The 24484-nt window shown below is 33.7% G+C and overlaps 1 protein-coding gene across 1 annotated transcript in view; it reads left to right on the top strand.

Moving 5' to 3' along the window:
* The window catches only part of AP3B1 (adaptor related protein complex 3 subunit beta 1), a 327381-nt gene that overhangs the window by 198650 nt on the left and 104247 nt on the right, over positions 1–24484 (top strand). Inside the window, exons 16-21 of the mRNA XM_078153162.1 lie at positions 3114–3300; positions 4308–4438; positions 11011–11116; positions 12511–12664; positions 15210–15351; positions 16018–16022. Of these exons, the coding sequence (XP_078009288.1) occupies positions 3114–3300; positions 4308–4438; positions 11011–11116; positions 12511–12664; positions 15210–15351; positions 16018–16022 (725 nt within the window). The remainder of the gene's footprint in view (positions 1–3113; positions 3301–4307; positions 4439–11010; positions 11117–12510; positions 12665–15209; positions 15352–16017; positions 16023–24484) is intronic.

The raw sequence follows: 24484 nt of genomic DNA, 5'->3' as shown, positions 1-24484 counted from the left end.
ACTAGATGATAGATGTCCAGTGTCCTTTCTAATTCTGATATTATATGAATCTCTTTTTCTCCTTCCTTCCACATCCAAGTGGAGTCGTAGGAAAAGCTTGGATGGTCTTGGCAAGAAAACTAAGTAATACTTGCCACCTATAGTTCCAATATAGTTTGTTTGTTCCTATTTTAATTGCTAAAAATGGCAACTAAATGGCACTTCTAGGACCGCTGTTGGAATTGCAATCTAAAGTCTTAGGCAATTCCCTTTGTTCCCATTAAAATTAAAGGTATTTGCCTATGCTATCCATGTTCTAATCTCTGATTTTGCAAAGATTAGAAGCTCTATGGTAATGAATGATGCTATATATTATCACCTCTACCTCCTACCTTGGCTAATTTCTCAGAAGTGACTTTGATGCTAGTAAGTATGGGAACGTGTGGAAAACTGGAGATTGTTACAGGGGTGTGAGTGTGTATGTTGTGAACTAAATTCTTACTGAAAAGGCATCCTGGTCAGAAATGACAAAAAAAAAATGCATTTTTCAGTATATTAATGGCTGTATTGATTTGGGCTCTGTCTCCTCTTGTACTTCTTAGAGCCTTCTCATGCCGTGTAATTTTCGTCTGTAGCTTTTCAAGACTTTCCTATAGAGTATCTGCCTTGTATACCAAAGGCTTACTTCTGTGTCTATCATGGATATAAATGCAATACTCAAGCCATCAACCTAGTCACTTTCATTTTTGCTGTTGCCCTCCTTAGAAGGAAGTCATTCATATTCTTAATAATGTCTTTTATTCCACTTCTTGTGTGCAAGTCATCTTTTTAATAAACTGTAGCCTTGATAGTTTTCCTAGAAGTGACCTTAATAATAGTAAAGTATGTAATTTCCCCCCCACTTTTCTACTCCCCTCTCCTTTTGCATCTTACCGCTACTCTTTGGGTCACCTGCCAGTTTTAATTCATTTGAGATCATGGAACTAATTGCCCAGGAATTGTATTGTTGCCTTTTTCCAGTGTCATTGTGTTAGGTGTTTTATGTAGCCTTTCTTTATGAACCCCACTACCTTTGCCAAAGTCATTCATTTTTTAAAAAAAGAGTGAAAATCATGGAGGTAAGATTAATTTTCGTAGAATCAAGAGTACTTTTTTTGTTTATTTTAACCTTGTAAAATACAGTGATCTAATTTATGTGCTATTTTTAGAATGTGCCTTAATATAATCATTTAACTTAATATATAATCATTATAATATTTTTTCTGAAAATCCACATTTTTATTTTTCTTTCAGGACCTTGTTTATTCAAATGTTTAAATAAAAATGGACCTTGTATATATATCATGATATTTCTTTGGAAAACCAACATAGACACCATTTTGCTTGGTTTTGCAAGGAAAGTGCTTTGTAAATTTTAATGTGCCGTATAAAAATGAGCTGCTATTTTTCTTTCTGTCTGCTTATTGATTCAATTTTGTTTATAAAGAAAATAGGTCAGGATTGAAGTCTATGATCTAATAATGCGCATTAAAGAGTAGCAAATAAGTCTACTGTGCCTGTGTTGACTTTTATCTTCTCTTGTGTTATGTTCATTTAAGATGGTTGCTGTCTTCATTAAGTTTTGTAAGCACATACCAATGGTGTATTTTAAAAATCAACTTTGGAGATCATATTCACTAGCAGCACTGATAACTCTGCTACTCTCAAAAACACTGTTTTGTGAACAGTTGACTAATTTACCAATCATTAGCAAACATTAGCTTAAAAAGGTTAAAACCATTTCACTTTTACATATGGTATATGTGTTACTCCTATTAAAATAACAAATCATAAGATTGTTTTCATTTGAAGTTTAGTAAACATTGATTCATATCTATTAAGAGTAACAATTGTTGATGGCCACATTAGATTGGTGTTACAGTTGTTCTTTTGTATTAATGAAACTCTTAGTATCTTGAATACTTTCTTACCAAAAGGGTTGCTTCTATATGGAAGAATGCTTTTAACAAATTATTGGCCTCAGTTAACTGCCTATGCTGTTTTCAGTTTTGCTAAAGTGTGCAGCTAGGCTGGGTTGTTAGGGGGTTTTTTTTGTTGTTGTTCTAGTGCTTGTGAAGTGTCCTCATGTAATTGGTTTTCCAATTAACTCTGCTTATAGAGGTTGCTTTATATTTTTACTCATATAATATGTCTAACATTTAACTTCTAAGTTTACAGTTTTATATCTGCATAGTAAATTAAATGCTGTTTTTTTAAACAGAAGAATAAAAATTTTAAGTAGAAGCATCCAGTTTTCTTCTCTTTTTTGTTAAAATTCAATTTTATTTTAATTATTATTAAAATTAACTCAATGTATATTAATATAGCACACTCAGAAATTGAATTAGGAAATCTTATTACAGTATAAAAGCTGCTATAATATAAGTTGTTCCCTTACCTAGATAAATAAATGACCAATATTGTTGGAGCTATAAGCAGCAAGGAAAAAAAATGGAAGAAGTCTTTTATCCTAGTTTTTAGAGGGCATCAGCAGCTTGCTTTTATGAAAAAGTAACAGCTAAATGCACTGCAAATAATTTGCAGTAATCCAGTTCAGTGATTCATGTGTCTGCTTTAATGGGTCATAATTCAGGGTAAAGTAACTGAGTGCAGTCAGAGTGCAGACACTGCTTATGCCAGGGACAGTATCTCTTCATAAAACACACCTCAGCAGAAGCGGTTTGCCAGCCCCCTAATACCCTCTGATGTTTTGATGTCCTGCATATTTTTCCGATTAAGTTTTGAGTGCCATGTTTTTAGTTGTATTTCCACATTCATTATCCTCACGTAGACCCTTCAGCGGGTTTGCCATATATGATTATTTTTTTAATGATGCCTTTCTTTCCACTTCAGCAGTTTAATAATCTAGCACATGGCTGCTTCTCAGTACTAAGCATTCACCTCCCCAATACAGAGGAGGACATGTGCTTTGGCTTCAAAATTCCATTTGCAGTGTTAGAAATGCATATTCCCTATGGAACAACATTTGCTTGACATAACCATTCATTTTTATTACCTCTTTAAATATGTTTATCCAGAGTTATCAATAATCATAAATAACTGTATTCTTTTCTTGTTCTGTTTTTTTCTAACAGACAAAATTGCTTACCCAATATATATTAAATCTTGGCAAGTATGACCAAAACTACGACATCAGAGACCGTACAAGATTTATTAGGCAGCTTATTGTTCCGAATGAGAAGAGTGGAGCCTTAAGCAAATATGCCAAAAAAATATTTTTGGCACAAAAGCCTGCCCCATTGCTTGAATCTCCTTTTAAAGGTATGCTTTCAAGAATAATTGCTAAACCTATATTTTGTAAAGAAATAGGGCATTAAGTCCTATTTCAAATGTGCTTTAAGAATGTTACTTAGCAAATATAAATTATTAACATGAAAATATGTAAGAACAATATGCTTTCCACTCACCTGCCTTTAGGATTTGTTTTATAGTAATAAGCATTTTAGATTTGTGTGTGTTACACATCTTAGATTCAGAATGATTTTGAAAACATTGATTTAAGTTTTAATCAGGTAGGTTTTGAATTTGGTTTGAATAATAGAAAAAACTGTAGGCGCCTATAAGGTATTAACTTCACTTCTGTTTAAATAGATGTCTTTATCATTTAAAGAAAATGGTTTCCCATAAGAGTAAAATATTAGTGATTATATAGTAGCATTTCAAATAAAAATTATTTTTTTAAAGGCAATAACCTCTTCATATTTGATTTTCTTTTTCAGAGAAAGGAGAAGTTCACATATTTTCCTTTAATTTTTAAAAGCAGCAGTTAAATATTTTACCAACTTAACTGATCACCTTACTTGGAAATAAATTCTTATCCACCTCACTTTTCATATTATTTATTATTTAATATTCATATTCCTTAAAGTGGCAAAAAGATCTCAGTGTTGGTAAAAAAACACAAAAACAAAACAAAAAACAATGAACTATTAAAATTCTAGATGTGTTTGTTCCAAGACATGTATATGGATTGTTTAACCATGCTGTCATTCTTAATATTCACAGTAAAGTAATTTTTAGAGAAGCTACATTTCAGAGCAACACCTCTAAACACACTGACTGATTAGCTTTTTTATTGACCATTATGGGGGAGATTATTGTAATCTATGGACTAAAATCAGTTTTTTGACCTATGAAGAGCTTCCTATTTTATATTTATTCCATGACATTTCAGGTAATATGCCAATTACCTTTAGCCCTGATTAGGATTGCTCTTTGTGATACAAAGTGCATGTTGTTTATTGTATACTTTCCTCTCTTGCTATTAGACAGGGATCATTTCCAGCTTGGGACCTTATCCCACACTCTGAACATTAAAGCTTCTGGGTACCTGGAGTTGTCTAATTGGCCAGAGGTGGCGCCTGACCCTTCAGTTAGAAATGTAGAAGTGATTGAGTCTGTAAGTTGATCTTTCTAAAAGTAATTTTTGTCAAGCATTCCAAAAATATTTCATTTTGAAATTTTTAATTAAGATGTATTATTTTAATAATTTTGTGTGTGTGTGTGTGTGTAACTTTTGTAGTCACTAAAGACAGGTGTTTCTCTTGACAATATATGTGTAATAACTTTTTCTTAAAGAAGTGAAAAAAAAAAGTTGACTTTTGTAAAGAATGTACCTTTAAAAGAATGTTTAGCTGGGTGAATTTAGTTTCCATGGTGTTCACATTCATTGGCATGATCTTTTCCCTTTGTTTTGTAAGCTTCATGTCAACATTTTTCTAAATTTTGTCCAGTGCCCTTCCAGTAAAAATATATATAGCCCTTTTCTAGTTTTTCTGCTGTACCTAATCAAGTGATGATTTCACATAATAGAATGTTCCTAATGAAACCTGGAAATGTGCAATGTTTTATACTGATGTCCTTAGAGGACACAATGTCAAATTATTAATGTGCTTTTATGTTGCTTTTACATCATGCATTTTGTTTTTGTTAGACCTTCTATACAAATCCTTGTCTTTTTTCCTTAAAAGCAAAAACAAGTGTGCACATTTGACCTTTAATAAGGTCAAAAGACTGATGTTCTAAACTCAATAATAATACCTTGTTGCAGGAAATGGAGAAAACAGATTCTCTGGCTATTACTAAAAATTAATTCTATGTAGCTAGCAAGTTTTTAAAGTAGATACAGATAGAAAAAATAATTTCCCTGTTCCATTCTAAAGGCTCTGGATTCAGGAAGCCTGTATTAATCTGCCCTGAAGTTTCTCAGTTTTCTCAGGCATTATAGAACAAGTATTACTAGTATATGAAGGATATTTATTATAAGGATAAATTTTGTAAATAGTTGCTTATCTTTATTTTTTCTATCTTATTTCTCCTCAAAACAGTTGGGGCTCTCCACCACTAGGAAAGGTTTTCAGAGCTGAAGTTCTCAGGCCTGAAGCAACACCTCTTGCCCCTCTCTGGCCTTGTTCATAGATTACTTTGATTCATGTGGCTTCCCTCCAGTGCATTCACAACAGCCTTCTTGGCTACAGCTTCAGTAGGCAGAGGAGAGAAGCTTTATCAAATAACATTTGAATGGCTAAGAAAACATATGGTATTTTAGAAACTCGCTGCTAGGCCTCTATAGCAGACCACCCTTGCTGGGAATATGAATTTTCACCTGTGAAACCCTTTTTCAATGAAAGTAGATATAAAAAAGGCCCATATTTATTGGCAAAACGAAGATAGAGTTTTATACAATGGAAGCATATACTTTGAGACTTTTAAATTTGTTTCCTCTGAAATAAAATCATCTAATACAATTACCATCTAACATTTACTCATCAAAATCAGAAAAGATCAGAGTAGATTTTCAAAGCTAGCTGCCCATATTATTTGTGAGCACATATAGTATATGTGTATGTGTATGTATGTATGCATGCATACATATATGTTTATAGAAATTTCCCAAAAGGCAAATTAATATTGTGTAGTTTGTATCGAGATCTATATCTAAAATTTTTTTAGAAATGTTTTTTGTTTCCTTTTTATATTAGTCATTTCTAGAAATTACCCCCATCACTATCATTCATCATGTGTGCCCAAACAATAATAATTCAGCAAAACCAACCAATAGTATATCATCCTCTGATATCATATACTAATCCTTAACCCCCCCCCCCAAAGGGAGGGACTTTATTATCTCTTCCATTTGTCAAGATTAGTAACTATAGTTACTCCATATTTAGCTTGTAGTCACATGTATGATTTTCCTGGTATTGCTTGTTTGACTTTCCACCAGTTCTTCCCATTTTTCTCTGAATTCCTCATATTTGTCATCTCTTATGATGCAATGAAAATCAGTTCCATTAGTGTAACACAGTTAATTTAGCCATTCCTCAGTTGAATTTCTATGTTGTTTTTGTCACCCCAGAAAGATAATAGTTGAAAAGTGCTATTTAAATTTGAACAGGGAAAAATTCTGACTCCAAAGTAATGCTTTCTTTTATATTCCGTTTGAAGACAAATTAATATAGTCAGGAAATTAATGGTGCTGTTGTTGAACATACTTAAGACATTTCCTAAATTTTTAGGCAGTTAACAGTTATCAAATGCTCATTACTTCCTGCAACAGAGATGTTCTAGTCTACCTCAAACTTATATACTATTAATTTCTTTAAGAATTATTGCCTTAATACATAATAATGCCCTGATATCAGAAGGCAAAGATGAATGTTTTCCTTTTGGTCCTTTTTGTATGACATATATGTGTAATTTGTCCCCCATTATAAAGGTGGTTTTCCAGGCTGCTCCTACATATAGCTCTGATTTTTTAAAATCATGTAATTACACTAATTTAGGGAACTTTCACTGAGGGAAACCCCCAGCGTTGATGGGTTGATGCTCTCTTACACTGTTAAAGAGTTGCTTCAGGCATAAAGCAGTTAACTTACCCAGAGCTAGTAGATGTCTGGGTATAATTTGAACCCAAGTCTTTCTGACTCCAAGACTATTTAATATCCCCAACGCTAAGCTGTCTTTTGTCCCTTATTTAGTGCAAAATATGTTTAGTCTTAATCATTCATTCCTGGATGGTTGTAGTGTGTTCAGTCTTCTCAGTTGTGTCTGACTCTTGGTAACCCCATTTCGAATTTTCTTGGCAAAGATGCTGGAGTGCTTTGCCATTTCCTTTTCCATCTCATTTTATAGATGAGGAACTGAGGCAAACAAGGGTAAGTGACTTGTTCAGGGTCACAAAGCTAGTAAGTATCTGAGGCCAAATTTAAACTCAGGAAGATGAATCTCTCTGACTTCAGGCCCAGTGCTTTATCCACCGAGCCATCTAGCTGCCCCCCATTGTTTGTCATACTCTGGTATATAATAATAATCATAATAACAATAATAATAATAATGAAAATAACAATGATGATGATGTTAGCAACAATAACAACATTTATGTAGTACTTACTATGTGTCAGGCATTCTGCACTTTACAATTATTGTTTCATATGATCCTTACAACAACCCTAGGAGGTGGGTGCTATTACTATCCCCATTTTACAGATGAGGAACTGAGGCAAACTAAAGTTAAGTGACTTGTCCAGGATCACACATATAGGGAGTTATCTGAGGCAGCATTTGAACTCAGGTCTTCCTGACTCCAGACCCAACACTCCATCAACTGTGCCACTTATCTGGTCCCTAGGAGGTTACAGTATCTTGGTAATGACCAATAACAGTGCTACCTTGATTCAAATTTTGTTTAGCAATACTGTTGTTTTGTTTTCACATTTTTGTTGTGAATTCTCCCTCTTCAGCTTGGCTTATGTCCATATTTCAGTGGTTTTCTTCTATTGTCATCTGCCAAGACTGATGAATCCAAATTGCCATGAGCAGCCTTTTGTTTTCATTGAACTAACTATTCTCCAAGATTTCATCACTAATGACTTTTTATTGACATTTGAAGTGCTGAGTAAATATTGATGATCAGAATTGTTCCAGAAGCAGAATGTGGTCTTCAGACCACAACAAGGCTTCTGTTTCTTTGCAAAATTGTCATATCACATGTTGCCATTTAGTTATTTGTCTTTGGTAATCTTTCAAACTTTTTGGCTTAAAATTGTAGTATTAAAGACAAATTTCAGGATGAAAAGACAAAATACATTCTTTTTTTATATGCAACTGTAATATTAATGAAAATCTGACATTTTCTTCCCTGCCTCCATCCCTCTTTATCCCCTCCAATAACAAATTGGATTTTAATGAACTTTGTGCACATAATGCCCTAGATTTTTCAGAGTTGATATTCATGCTTCATTATCGTTTATAGATCCAGAAACTTCTTATTGAACTTTTTCCTCAGGAAATCTTAGTATGAAAAAAATCAAGATCTTTCTATTTTAATTTAATTGACCTAACAGTGTAAAACATTGTTAATTTGAAATGAATGTTAGTAAGGAAAATGGGCTTTAAATTAACTGGATTTTAGCTGGTATTTTGTTTTTAAAAAACAAGCATATAACCTAGTCACCTGGGGAATAACAGTAGCTTTAAATTATACAGTGTTTTTTGACATCATACATACAATCTATTTATGTTGTGACACCAGAATATATTTTAAATGACCGTAAAATTTTCTCTTAGTTGGTTTTGATTGGATTTTTCTTTTTTAGTTACTGTTGGCTTGCCTTTTGTATCTTTTTTAAACTTTGGGATCACACCCATGTCTTTCTCTTAAACTAGCTAAATCATCATAATACCACTTTTTTCTTTAAGCACCCAAATAAAAAGAGCCTGAAATGGTCAAAGCATTTTTTAAAGCATTTTCATATTGTTGAAGGGCGTCCATAGTTCTTGTAACATTTCTTAAATCCCCAGGCCCTCAGCTCAGAGCCCCAAGACTGTGATAACGTGTTCTTTCTTGGAGGCAGTAGCTTACTTTTCCTGTTAGTGGACTTTTGTACCAAGAAATGATAACAATAATAACAATAATAATACTTTTATAGCTATTTAAGTACTTCAGAATGCTTTACATATGTAATCTAATTTGATTTGAATTTGATTCAATATAACAGCCATCTAGTTAGATGCCTTGAGGAATCAGGCACACCACTTTTTCTCAAAATTCCTCGTAAGGAATGTTCTTTAGGCTTTGGAATAATGTACATTTACATTTCCTATAAAAAGGTATTGTAGGATTAAATTTTATTGTGGACCACTTTACAGAGAACTGCTATCTTTTTTTGAGCACAGAAACATTTTATATGTATATAGAAAAGGTGGCTCTGATAAACAGGTTATGAGAGATTATATTAACATTACAAAATATGCATTGCATAAGTATTCTAGCAGTGTTGTTATTGTTGTTCAGTCGTTTAAGGTATGTCTGACTCTTTATGACACCCCCCCCCTTGGGGCTTTCTTTGCGAAGATACTGGAGTGGTTTGCCTTTTCCTTCTACATTTTAGGAAACTGAGGGAAACAGGGTTAAGTGACTTGCCCAGGACCACACAGCTAGTAAGTGTCTGAGGCTGGATTTGAACTCAGATCTTCATGATTCCAGGCCTGGTGCTCTGTCCACTGTGCTACTTAGTGCCTAACCTTAAACAATATTTTATGTGATGAAGTTGTAATTTAAGAATGGTCTCTGCTCTTACAATTACATAGATAACAATAATAAAAGAACAATATGATTGCAGTTTTGCACAAAATTAAATATACAGGAAATAATATGTGGAAATAAAATATATTCTAGAAAAGATGGAGCAAAGATTCTTTACCTTTTAATGTTAAAGACTTTTTTGGTGGTCTGGTGAAATCTATAGAACCTTATCAGAATAATGTGATGACTTCCTTTGGCCTTACTTTTGCACATTATTTCATGTCATACTTAACCCCACCCTTCTGAAGCTGTTAGGGAAACTTACCTCCTTTTTTGATAAGGGAACTGAGCTTCTGAGAGGTAGCTTGAAGTTAGTTGGTGAAGCTAGGGCTTAAATAAACTCAGGTCTTCTGTTGACCCAGTGCTCTTTCCACTATCTCCCATCTGCTTAGCAGCATTTAGAAATAATTCGTTTTTCCTAATGCCCTTGTAATCAAAACTTCTCTTTATCTTACAGCATCTTTTTTTTTTGATTAACCCCTCTAAAGTGTTACCCAATTTCTTTAGGAAGGAAGGAAGCAAGAATTTATTTAGCAACCTACTTTGGGTCAGAAACTAGTTTTACTAAGTGCTCTACAAATATCTCATTTCATCCTCACAACAACTTTGAGAAGGAGGCATTATATTATTCCCATTTTACGTAGAAGAAACTGAGGCAGATAGGTTAAATGACTTACCAAAGGTCACACAAATAGTAAGTGCATGAGGCTGGATTTGAATTTAAGTCTTGTTGATTTCAGGCTCTTATCACTTGCACCACCTGGCTGCTTCTCACCTTTTTAAATAAAATATGCAGGGCATAATATTATATTTTCTCAGCAACTTGGGTAATCTTTAGTATACTTTGTACATCACTTTCAAAGTACTTTATGATGATACAGTGGTGAAGTCTGGGTCTGTTAGTCCATGGAGCGTTGCTTTCTGCTACATTTAATGACCCTAGATTGTTGTGTATCAACAGGTTTTCAAAATGGCTTTATCTCCACTTCTATCAGTGACCATTTCTCCCTCCTGTCAATATATATACTTCTAATAGCTTCTCCTCTGTCTTGGGTAGCTGAACTTGTTTGAATTGTTTAGCATATAAAATAAGCTTACTGATGATATAAGTTAATAGCATCTGAATTAGGGTTGAAGACCATCTGCTTAGGGGTAAAGACACGGGTTTTAGTTCGTGGTCTTTTGTGACATCTATTTAAGCCATTTAGAGGCCTTTTTTACTAGCTTCCATGATCATAGCTGTATTCTGAATGGAGGCGTTTGCCAGAAGTGCATCCCTCAAATAAAGGATGATTATTATATTTATATGTATGTATGTATGTGTGTGTGTGTGTGTGTGTGTGTACATGTACATGTACACACACACACATATTTTTTTTTGACAGGCAAAGGAACGGACATCAGTGTCTGGCAAAGCAAAGAAAGTGAGAGCTGATGAAAAGTTTTATTCAGAATCTGAAGAGGATGCTTCCGACAACAGCAGTGACAGTGGTATGGGTTGTCATTTGTCATACCATGATATTCATTTTATGACAATAATCCTTAGAATAGCAAGAACCCCGGATATTTGCACGCTGGGAAATTGAATATCTCTATGGGATATGCCTGTTTTGGGGCCTTATAAAATGTCTTCTGTGGTTGCCTTATGTTACCTAAATTATTCTGTTCAGTTATTTTACTGAGAACTAGATAGGAATAAAGCTGATACAAAGATATTCTTATTTAATTGACAAGAATCTGAAGTATCATGGGAAAGCTCTGGACTCAGCTCCTGTAGACTTGGATTTTGGTTGCTTTCATCTCTGTCACTAGCTATATGACCTTCAGTGAATTACTTCATCTCTCAGGTTCCGGGTTTCCTCATCTACAAATCAGATGAGTTGTATGGTCCCTTCTAAGTCCTTAAGATTCAGTGCTTAAAATACAGATAATGAAAAATACTTTATACCTTTGTGTAATACTACTGTTGCACAATTGTACCACCTGTGAAAACAAAACTAGCTCTAAACAAAATGTGAAGTAAGTAAAATTTGTCTTTTATCTTCTTACTGTTCTTTGTATTTCGATCCTGGGATCTTCCCGTGTTGTTTCCTAAAGACCTAGGGCCTTCCTCTGTAGTGTCTCTTGCTATAGACCTTTATTTTTCTGCCTCTCCTTTTTCCCCATCAAAAACTTCCCTTTCTTTGTATGTTAAGCTAGTAATATTGTGTTTTGCATATAACAGGCACTTGATAAATACTGGGTGGAATCAGATTTTGATAAATTAAGCTGTGTTGGTATGATGTGATTGATTATTCATAAGTTATTCTCCCTGATAATCTACTTGTATTTTAATAATATTTTATTTTTTCCTTAATGACAGGTAAAAACAGTTTTAAACTTTTTTTATGTAAAACATTTTCATATTGTCTACTTGGACTTTAACATGGAAATCTAGTAACAGTGCCTTAACTCCATGGAATAATTCTAGTAATGAGAGGCTTGGACACCATAGAAGGCCAGTGGGGGTGAGGGAGAGGGAGGGATGTTTTTCACAGACAGATCTTTTAATAACCTTTAATCTTTAGAGAAGTAGATTGTTTCTTGAGCTGCTGGAACTAAAAACAAAACCAAAAATAATCACCTCAGGGGATTAACATCTGATGATGAGCCTTTCCAAACATAGGTTGGTTTGTCCTTAGACAAGGGATACAAAAGTTGCCACCATTTGTCTCCTCTAAGCTGATTCACCTTGGTGTAAGACCTGTTGGACTTATGTTGTCTCACATGGCCTCCATGAGTCCAGGGCCATGTGCCTGCTACAGTGAGCAACCAGACCAGTATTTCCTTTCTTATAAAATGTAGGATACAGAAGAGCAAAGATACCTTTTTTTTTTCCCCTCCAGAGAGTGAATCTGGAAGTGAAAGTGAAGATGAAGAAAAGGAAGAAGGCAGTAGTGAGGAGAGTAGTGAGTACTCCTCTGATGAGAGTGACAGCGAATCAGATTTAGACAACAAAAATCAAGTAGCCAAGCACAAATCTAAAACTACAGAAGAAAGGTAAATAAAGATTTTATCACATGTTTTGAACATCAACACTTGTCTGTGATATTCTTTCCTAATTAATATTTCTCCATAATTTAGAAAGTAAATAAATTAATGCAGTTGTTGCATTTGTTTAAATTAATATAACATAGTAGTGGAGCATATTTAGACTGTCATAATGCTTAGATTTCGTTTTTAACTTGAGCAGATCTTGGGGGTTGCTTTTGGAAAATTGGTATAACCTTGGGAGGCTGAGTTAAGTGATCAAGCAGTAGGTGTGAAACACTTAATTACCTTTTGCAGCAATTTTGCTGAGGGCTAAAATTAAATCCTTCAACACTTCGCCATTATGTAACTAAGACAATTGATTTTTCTAAATAATGTTATATTAAAAAGATTATGATCCAAATATTAGAGTCAGGGGCTGTGAAGGGAGACGGTCAGAAGATATTTAAGTGTTAGCGGTTTTTAAGATTGCCCATTATCAACAACATTATCATGTGTTAAAGTATCATTAAAATTTTGAGTAATTGGGGCTAATCCCTTGGATTGTATGAATCTGTTTCTTCCACTGCTGTCAGCAAGTGGCCTCTGCAGACATGATCACCCTTTACTCTGCTGCCAGCTCACTTGATGAGTTTGCAGCTCAGCTCAGTCGTGGCTGACAGCGCTGATTGGGGCGCAGTACGCACTCTGCTCCTTTTATTACAGACAGTAATTAAAGCAGCTCGCCCTGCCACTTCCATAACAAACACAGCATAATGCCCTAATTATGACTTTATTAATTTAAGTCAGGATTTAATGATTTTAAAAGTGATTTATATTGTTTTTCCTGTTCAGAACAAATGAAATCTGTAGGTTAAATTAATACAGGCTTTTCATCATTGCAAAGTTAAAAAGCTAGTTACCAGTAAATTTTTTTCATTAGATTAACATCTGAAACTCTAAGCAGTAAGGTAAACAATAATTACCCATCAAAATTGAGTGATGTATAAAATACTACTTTTATCTTGAAAGTCTCATCTTAAAGGTAGAAGTTAAAAATCATTCACTTGTTGAAACAAAGGAGTAATATTCAGCTCATAATTGCTTTCTCCGAACAGAAAATTTTCTCTTTGGTTACTTTATCAGTAGTAGAAGACAGTATAGCTATGACTGGTAATATTTCAGATGCAAAAATTGTTTCATGTATTATTTTTTCAGTGTTATATCTCTTTACACTTTTGTAGCACTGTATCATTTTTAAATGCTTTTGAATATTTCTTGGAAGTTTATAAATGTGTATGAAGTATTTTCCATAAAAATAACCCATTCTCTTTAGGTATGTTTGAATCTGAAAAAAATGGTTTGTCTTATGAGAAGAAATGTTTGCTTAAAATGATAGAATGTAAATAAGAATTTTTAAAAATTGATTTTTAAAAATATGTCCCAAAATATGAGGAATTCCAGTTTTCTTTCTTTGTCCAAAATGCATGTACATATTTCAGCCTTCATATATAAATTGTATGTCCCTCTGCCATTGTTTCATGGTTCTGTTAAAGAAAAAGAATTATATTTGTTCCACAGAAGTCAGTTGTAGGAAAGAATTGATTTCCTTTCCAACTTTGTTTTTGTGTTTTTCTTATAGTTTTTCAAGTTTTCTTTCTTCTTCTTGCAAAAGTGCAGAATTAGCAAATTTTGAAAAACTGAGGTGCTTTGAGGAATTATTTTTAAAGGTGCCATATAGTTTTCACTTTCCATAAAATGTTTAGGCATACAAAGCCTAAAATATTTCATTAGTAAAGTAAATCACTTGTGCTGGGTGGAAGGAACAAAACACCGTGGGGGTTCGTGACTGCCTGTTCATATGCCCTTTTTAAATCTCACTGTCAAATACTTTGGCATAAACATTGCTGAGTTAGGGAGTTTATATTTAACTACCTTATTCTGTATTGATGTGTATAGAAGTTGAAAAATCACAATCTGGTTGAGCCAAGATCTAGTCACATATATTGCATTTCTTGTGTCTTTGCGTTTTAGAATTTTTTTAAAAATCACATGTAAGCAAATTTATTTATGTGTGTATACTTAAATTTAAACAGTAACTAATTTTTAAAATTCACCATTTCAGAATCAAAACCCAAATACAATAAATGTATTTTTCTGATAAACTCAGTAAACTTAGTTTCAACAGCCATTAATTATTTTTGCAGTGTTATTGATGACATTGTTTAGTGTTATTTTATGACCTTTTCTAGCTACCCTATTTGAAGTATATGTGACTTTTAATGTAATTGATGAGTTTATGGATAATGATTTCCCTAGTGATAGATAACACTGTCTACATTATCATTCCATTAATATATTCTGAATTTGTGAGCCACCTTGAAATATCTTTTCATGTACTAAAGGGAACAAGTTGTGACACTCTCATTTAGTAAAAGTTCTTTAAAATTTGTATGCATGGTAAATTCATAGAACAAATAATGCAGTTGTTTCTTGTCATGTTTTCATTTAGAGGATTTTACAAACATGTTTATCTTTAAGTAATGACAGACGTATGTTACATATTGTTTTATAGTGATTCTGATGCTGATAAGAAGACAAATGCCAAATTGAAATCATCTGATTCTTCTGATTCTGAATCTAGTTCAACAGAGGAAAGTTCTTCAGACTCTGAATCAGACACAGAAAGTGACTATGAGTCAAAAAAACTGAGTAAGGTGAGATCTTTGATGTAGGATAGATTTATTTTTGGACATGAGTATTCTAACATCATTTTCTTAGGGATCAATGCATTAATTTTTAAAAATTATTGGAAAACTTTAAAATTCAAGGAGAAAAGTCCTATTTAACTTTTGGTCTGAATTTTCATGTACTCTAGGAGTTTTCATGTACTGTAGGATCCCCTGTTATGTTGAAATAAATTATATTTAATGTCAGAAAAGCACAATTATATCTGTAACTTGCTTTTACATTTAGCTTTCCTCATAAGCCAATCCAGGAATCTTTTTCTCTTTATGTTTCCTGGGCAGATAAAAATGAGGAAGTGTAAGGGGAAGTCATTGTAAGATTTTTGTTTTGTTTTTATAATATTCCATTTAATTAGTGCAAATGTTAGGTTTCATTGGTAATATGAACTTCGAAGAAGGAGAAACTCTGCAATTGCACGCTGCCTCACTGTCTTAGGCTCACACTGTAGTCCATGCCAAAGGTATTTGAATCCAGGTCTTCGTCTCTTCAAAGCCATCTCTCTGTCCACTATGCCAGGCTACATTTCATGCTTATTCTTGTTCGCTGAATTCAGGTGAAGGAAGGGCTTTGCTTATGTGTTGTGTCTTTGGTCCACCTCTTCCTACCCCTGTGACCTTGGAGAGAGTACTTACTAGAAAGAGTAATCATTTTATGGTCTTAGCATCAACAGGGTGTTGAGAGGGATACACGAACAATATATTTGAGAAGAAAAGTATGACTATTCTGGATGTTTAAAAAAGAAAAAAGAATGATAGCTCAAATTATTTTACCAGTTGATAAATATATAATTGAATATTAAAAAAAATAAATGCAGCTTTTTGATAGAAATGTTTTGAACATTCCATTGCAGCATTAAACTGCTAAAGAAAACTAAGCATAGCAATGTAAAGCTTTCATATACGAGAAAAATTCTCTCTCTTCCTTCACTATGAAGCCCTCTTCTGTACAGAGATAATATCAGTGATGCTAGACTTCAGATGCTGCTGTTCTGCATAACCTGTGTTAATCAAAAAACTGAAAATTTAATCAGGCTTACTATTGATCTTGTTTTTGTTCTTTTTTTAAAATTTAGTTTGTTGCATTCACTTGGAATTTTTTTCGTATGCTGAGTGATAATCATGGATAAAAATGAATGTATCAAAGCAGTCAACCATCTTCCCCCATGCAATTATTCCTTAAAGAATTTTCTTATTGTTCATTATTTGTCATAGCACTTCATTTTATATATTTTTGTATGTAGTACAATTATGAATTTAGACTAGAGTCTATAAATTGAATTGTGCACCTAGATTAATTTTTAGTCTTAAGAATTCTTATATTCATTGACTCTAGCTTGCTCATTTTCAGTACTCAGATAAATGACAATTTTAGGAATTTTAGAATTAGTCTATTAATTCATGTATGTATGAAAGTTCATTAGGACATTATCATTGAATTTAGTACCTCATTGTCTTTATACCAAATTACTAAGAAGAATTAAATATTTAAAAAATTATTGCAGATGCTCTAATTAACATTAAATACCACACAGACCAAAAAACCATTGTTTGGGAAATGATGATCTGAAAATAATAATAAAACAGTAGAATGTTAAATGCATATGTCTTAATTGAGTTTTTCTTAAATGGTTTTGTTGACTATGGGTAGACATTTTCTAGCATGTGGAATTTTCCTAGAGTTGATTTTTACTTATCCTCTCTTGTGTGATCAGTGCTTTACCATACACAAGTTATTCTTTGGTACTTGTTATCCAAATGTGTTATTCTTTACTGGGGAGGGGGAAAGAATGTATAGGGAGATTAGAGTGAAAAGATGTGCTCTTAATCGTTCATAGCTTATTGTAGGATTTGTTTTCTTTTTTGGCAAAGGAGTTTGTGAAGGTAGTAATAGATGAAGGGGTGTAGAGAAGGTTAGTGTGCTGAATTTATCCTTTACCTTTTTGTATCTGTCTACTTTATACCACCAAAAAAAAAAACAAACCCCAAAACATTGAGCAAGAGTTATTAAGATTAAAGCCCACAGAATTCTGGTTATAACCATGACTATCTTGTGTTGAATTGTCAACTCTGCATATAGAAAGTCATTGCAAAACAATTTAAGCTGTTGCATTTAGTAAGGTTTAGGAATCCATACGGATTACCCCTAATGATTGTTGATTGTTCAGTGTGTCCATCTAACTGCTTATAAAAAGATTTTTCCCATATCATGAGCATCTTTTTTGTCCGTTTTAAACTAGATAAAACTTACTTTAAAATCTCACTGATGAGTATAATTTCTTCCTTCCCTAAATCCTCTTCCCTTTCACTCAGTTATATCTCCTTTAGGAGAAATTACTAAGGCATGGTATCTTCTCTGCAAGTGATTTGGAGTTTCTTATGTAAATTGCTTTACCATACCTTTGCCTTTAAAGACTTTATTTGGGCATCTGTCAACTGGGAGAAATTTGTTATTATCATGCATAATCACTTCTGCTCCAAATATTAACAATGAATGCAGAAGTTTGACACTTTTGTCTTACCTTGATACTTCATTTAGTATGGTAAAGTGTATGGAAATTTATTTACTTATAATCTTCAAATTTCCCCAAATCTTTTTTTCTCATTTCTGCATATTCTATTTACCCTTGGGATGTGTATTCAGGGGAATTGAGCATGCAAATGGGAACTTAGAGCACTTCTCAAAGTTTGGGTCACTCTATTGATATGTTTAAAAATCCTTAATTCAGTTGATGGTCCTCTGAGTTAGGAGGTGTGATCTTTTGGCTGTATAAAGCAGCTTCTTATAGTGATAGTATTACCCATGCCTACTTCATAATGTCATGAGGATTAAATGAAATTAAATGAAATAATATAAAAATAGATGTAAATTTAGATTTAGATCAAGAAGCCTTTCCCAACCTGTCTTAATTCTACTGCCTTTCCTCTGTTAATTAATTTGTTACACACACACACACACACACACACACACACACACACACACACACACATCTTGTTTGTAAATAATTGTTTATTAGTCATCTTCCTTTTTAGATTGTAAGCTCCTTGAGATCAGGGACTGTCTTTTACCTTTTTTTGTATTCTCAGCACTTAGTTCAGTGCCTGGTATATAATAGGCACTTAATAAATGCTTATTGACTCACTGACTGGAGATAAAAAGAAACGGACCCTGCTCTCAAAGAGCTTACATTCTATATATATATTCTGTATGGTGTAGTATGATATATAATTATGGAAAGAATGTATAGGCAACAGGATAGTTTTAGGAGACAGCACCAGCTGCTGAGATCAGGAACAGCTTCATGAGGAAAAGGTAATTGCACCTAAATCTTAAGGGAAATAAAATGGAGATGAGTTGGATTGCTTTCCAGAAATGGAGGCTAGTCAGAACAAATGCATGTAAGTAAGAAATGTAATATCCTATATGAAGAATAGCAAGATGGCCGTTCTACCTGAACTGTAGAATGCAGGAAGGAGAGTAACATTTGTGTAGTGAGACTAAGAAGAAAGTTTGGGATTAGGTAATAAAGGGCTTTAAATGTTACTGAAGACTTTATTCTTATCCTTGAGTTGGTAGGAAGACACTGAATTTTATTGAGTAGAGTAGTGACATGGTTAGACCTGTGCTTTAGGAGACTCCTTTTGGTAGCTGTGGGGAATGGAAAGAGCTTTTGAGGTCAGGAGATCAGTTAGGAGAGAATTGCAGTAGTCTAGGTAATGGGATAAATTTGAGATGCAAAAGGGGTAAGACTTGAGGAATTTTATAGGGGTGGAAATGGCAGCTGATGGCAACTGACTAAATATATCAGATTAAGGGGAAGTTAAGAGTTAAAGATAATACCTGATTTGAGACCCTGGGGTATTGGAAGAATGGCCTTTGACAGAAATAGGCAAATTCAGAAGAGAGTGAGAGAAAGATTTATGAGTTCTCTTTTGCCATATATTAACTTTGAACCATCTATAGGACATCAACTGGTGATGACAGAAATAAGGATTTGAGAGTCGTCTATGTAGAAGTGATAATCAAGCCTGTGGGAGTTGAGTCACTAAGTGAAAGTGTGTACAGAGAAAAGAGGAAAAGGGCCCAGGACACAGCCTTTGGATATACCCACACATAATGGTGTGCAGTGGGTGATGATCAAACAATGGAGACTGAGAAGGAGCAGTCAGTCAAGTTGGAAGAGAACCAGGATAGAGTAGTACCATAAAACAAAACAAAACAAAACAAAAACAAACCCATAGAAGATAGATTATTTACGAGGAGAAGGTGGTGAGCAGAGTTAAATGCTGCAGAGAAATCAATAATGATGAACACTGAGAAAAAGACCATCATGTTTGGCAAGGGTTGAGGTCATCTATTAGAGCTTAAGCTCCTTGAGCAAATACCGTGGTACTTTTTCTTTGTATCTTCAGAACCTTACATAGGTGCCTGGTACATGGTAAATGCTTAATAAATTCTTGTTAATTGATCAGTTGACTGATTGGTAGCTTTGAAGAGAGAAGTTTCACTTACCTGATCAGGTCAGAAGACAGGTTGCAAAGGGTTGAGGAGTGAAAAGAGGAAGCTGAGGCAGTGAATGTGCACAGCTTTTTCAAGGAGTTTGGCTCTTAATGGGAGGAATGTAATAGCCCAATAATTCATGGGGAAGATAGGGTCTTTGTTGTCATTGTTATTTCCAACTCTTCATGACACCATGGACCATAGCATGCCAGGCCCTTCTGTCATCCACTGTTTCCCAAAATCTGTCCAAGTTCATGTTCATTGCTTCCATCCATCTCATCCTCAGCTGTCCTCTTCTCCTTTCACCTTTAATCTTTCCTAACATCTCGGTTTTTTTCAGTGAGTGTTGTCTTCTTCTCATTATGTGGACAAAGTATTTAAACTTCAGCTTCAATATTTGACCTTCCAGTGAATAGTCTGAATTAATTTCTTTTAGTATTGACTGATTTGATCTCTTTCCTGTCCAAGGGTACCTCAAAAGTCTTTTCTAGCACCGCAATTTGAAAACCTCCATTCTGTGGCACTCATTTCCTTTGGCAGTATCTAGTGAGGGTTTTTTTTTTTAAGGATATGAGAGATTAAGGTATCTTTGTAGACAGCAGGGAAGAAAACAGTAGATAAGAAAAGATTAAGAGAGAGATGGGAGAGGAAGAGATGGACTGAAGAAGCAGTCTGCTGGAGAAAAAGAGAAGGCTGAGATTAAGAGCACATGCAGAAAGATTGGCCTTGATGAGAAGATTGGAGGAAAGGAGGAAACTGGGAGATGATGCCAGAGGGAGGGTGTGAGATGTATGTGATACCATATGTGATACCATAGTGCTCTTATTGTGAATAGTCTCTTTTTTTTCCTGTGGTAAAGCATGAAATGAGATGAGGTGAAGTCTTCAGCTATATTCTTTTTGAAGGGTTTTGAATATGCTAATTCATTACCAGAATTTTTTTCATAACAATTAAACTGCTTTTCCTTTGTAAAAAGGTCAGCAGAAAAGTCAGTGATAGCAAAAAGAGATTCACATTTATATCACTTTCTCTGATATCTACTGATATAATTATATTGTATTTTATTCTTAGTTAAAATTATGAATAGAACAGATGGTGAAGGTTATGTTTAAATTAATGTCTTTTAAAAAGCTTCCCATTGCTAGAAATGGTACCCATCTTCGTGTTAGTCCTTTACTCATATATTTAACTATGGTATAGTATTTCTAACTATATGCAAAATATCTTAACCAAGTAATAGTAATTCAAGTGCCAACCACTGATGCTTTAAATCAGAGTTGTCAAATACAGCTGACAAACATTCCCAAGTGTTCTCCAAGCCATATTAAAACATAAATGGGCAATATTTAATAAAATAAATAAAAATGTAATAAAACATGGATAATATTACATTTAAAAACTAAGCCAGGATGTGGCCCATGGAGCTATTTATGTATAAATTTAGTGGCCCTCGTTTCCATTTTAGTTGACACTACTGCTTTAGATAACACTGATAAGAAAATAATAATGCATTTGCTATGAAAAGATTTTTATTCCTTAGCTTACATGTTTTTTCAGTGTCATGGATAGAGGATTTTCATATGAATCCTGTGTTAATGGGTGTCATTTTGTGTCGAGTAAAAACTATCTATGTGAAATAACTTAATGCATTTATCTAGTTATAAAAAGTATCTCACATCCAGACCAGTATTATTACTGAATTCATAGGATCCTGAAAATAACTGACTTCACAGTGGTTTGGTTAAGATTTAACAATAATTTATCTTCTGATCATCGAAACAGTTAAGTGGCATCTGAATGCTTGGTGGTATTATAGGTGTGGTTGTCTGCTGCCATCATCATCACAGACTAAAGAGACCTTTTGGATACATGTCAGTATGCTATAACCCAGTTGATGCATACAGAGAAATTGGTCTTGTACTTGTGCTCCTTCCTCTATAAAATTTTAAGAAAAAGATTTTAGATGGCTAACCTTAACATGACATTAAGACCTGACAAATTGAAAATTACTATTGATTAAAGCAGATTAATTCTGTGAATGTTGTACCAAATAGGTCATATATAGAAGGATTAGGAAAATTTCCCAGGAAGACTTTATTCAGACATATTTTAGTTATGTTTGAGGAATAGGGTTTTTTAAAGGTTTAATTCTTTCATAGTGACATAAAATTTGTGGATTTTGAAGACTATAGATTTTTATGTAACTATCTTAAGACAGTCTGTAAGTTGAAAACACAGTAGTTGAGTTTTTACTGAATTTTAACAAATGGAAATTGCTTTGGAGTTCACAGTGCATTCTGGTTTAAAATTTAATGTTAATTTTATCAGCTGTACATACTTTGCATGGAAACATGAGATTCAATAGGTTGCCTTGACAACTCTAATTGAAAATATTTCATGCAAATATTTGCCCTATGAAGTCTCCAAATATCTTGCCTTATAACACTAGAAATTAGCAATGAACTGTGTCCTGGATTTCGGCATTGACTATTAGTTTACTGAACTTTGCATAATATTTATCCCATTTTGTAATTTTAAGATTAAAACCTTTTTAATGATATCTTCTTCATGTGAAGTACATTGTCATGTCATATTTATGTATCCTTTCTGCCACTTTTATTAGAGTGAAAATGAGTGTTGAGAATAGGCAAAAATCTTTACAGATGTAATACACGATTTTGTGTGTGCTCCTATTTGAAACTTAATAGCTGCTCAAGAGACCTGTTCCCCACCCCCCCTTCAGTGACTTGAGATGCCATAAGCAGAGGGTTTGATATCTTAAAACTGTGGTTTTGTATTCCATTTAAAAATGTGGATCCTTCGAAGTGTTCAAAGGTATAACCAGATAGCATACAAACAAAATGCAGATTTGAGGAAGATACATTGATAGATATTTTTGTGCTAAGATTTTAGGAGCAGTTTCCACTGTCCCTACACAAGTTTAGTAAAGTCGCTCAGCTGTTAAAAACCTAATCCCATATTTTTTTTAAAAAATACACAAATTGCCTTATCTTTCTGCCTGATCTCTTTTCAAGTGCTAACACAATGGAAACAGTGGGTGATCTGTCAATGCGTTTGGTTTGTCAATGATGGTTTTATATAAACATTGGTGGGGTAAGAAATAAAATTCGCACAGTAAAATATGATTTCATCTGCCTTTTCTCTGCAGCTCCGTGGCTCATGCTGCGGTGTGAAATTCTCATTTTACACACTTTGCAGGCGGAGCACATGAATTATGCATTGAGCAAGAGAAATCTCCTGCTTCAACTCCTATATGCATTTACCCAGGTTCTGTCTCTATTACCAAGATGAATTGCAAATGGAGGAATGTTGGATGGAATATGGCTTTTAACTTCTTTGTTTAGAATTCAGATTTTTCTTTTCATAGTAGATGCTTTAAATAAGAAAATGTTTTGATTTTAAAATTTTTTTTAGATAAGCAATGAAATATAATGTGAGAGGAAAATGCCAGGCACATCACAAGCTTTTTATAGCTTTGATTTGCAATGCAAGGCTTTTTCAATTCAGCAGAAATGACCATTATCTGTTGCTAATGTTGTATTTCAGTCACTGTTATTTGCTCTTCCCAGAAAGTCAATGAATTTCTGTCCTTTTGAGAGCTTTTTTCTTTGTTTTTTAAGTTCTAATAAGAGCTTATGCTGATTTCATTTTTGGCTTTGTTCTGTGTATATATGATATGATATGATATGATATGTATTTAGTAGATATTGTTATATATTCTTAGCTGTGGTAGGAAATAAAATGTAGACTTAGTACAGGCTTTACCTTGATCCAGATTTGATGAGTTGCTAATTTTTCAGGTGATAGTCATGCACTGTTGTGGCTTATAGGAAACCACACCCATTTTGCTCAGTGTAGCATTTTCAAATATCAAGTGATACTAAGCTTCTTTTTTGCTATGTGTTTTTGCACAGTAGTGATACCCTAGATGAGATGGGATTGTCATCCTGAATCTGTGTTTTCAGTAACTTACAACTTTTTGACTCTCAGGCATGGAACCAAAATTTCATCGACTTATTCTGACCATTAAGGCAATTTTTCACTTGACACAAAAGAGGCTTAAAATTTTTAGGAAAGAAAAAGGAATGTTCATTTAGCTGATATTGAATTGTCAACATAAGAAAAATATTTGAGTGAAACATGTATTAAGAGACATTCAGCTTTTACAATTTTAGGAAAAAGTGTTGGGAATTTCTGATATTGTTAGAAGTGGTATATAGATAGCAAAGTATGAAGAGTGAATATATTTTCTTTGTGTCTTAAATTATATGGTAATGATCCCCTTGCATTCCAAATATAGATCTTTAAACACACAAAGTGTGGCCCTTTGACCGAATCCAAACTTCACAGAACAAATCCCCTTAGTAAATGGAGCTGTTTGTAAAACTTGGACTCGATCAAAAGGCCGCACCCAAGGACCTAGAAGGCCGCATGTGGCCTCGAGGCTGCAGGTTCCTCACCCCTGGTGGTAGATGGTATATAAGTTCTCTTTCAACTCTCCTTTGTTTAAATTTGTTGGCTTCGAATGGAGATTTTTATTTTTTGTTTCAAGTGGAACTTTTTCCTTTGGTAAATATTTTTTAA

This window comes from Phascolarctos cinereus, unplaced genomic scaffold (assembly GCF_003287225.1).
Source record: "Phascolarctos cinereus isolate Bilbo 61053 unplaced genomic scaffold, phaCin_HiC Scaffold_4;HRSCAF=312, whole genome shotgun sequence".
Taxonomy (NCBI): domain Eukaryota; kingdom Metazoa; phylum Chordata; class Mammalia; order Diprotodontia; family Phascolarctidae; genus Phascolarctos; species Phascolarctos cinereus.
The sequence above is the reverse complement of the archived record's forward strand: the minus strand, read 5'-3'. Positions and strand labels throughout refer to the sequence as shown.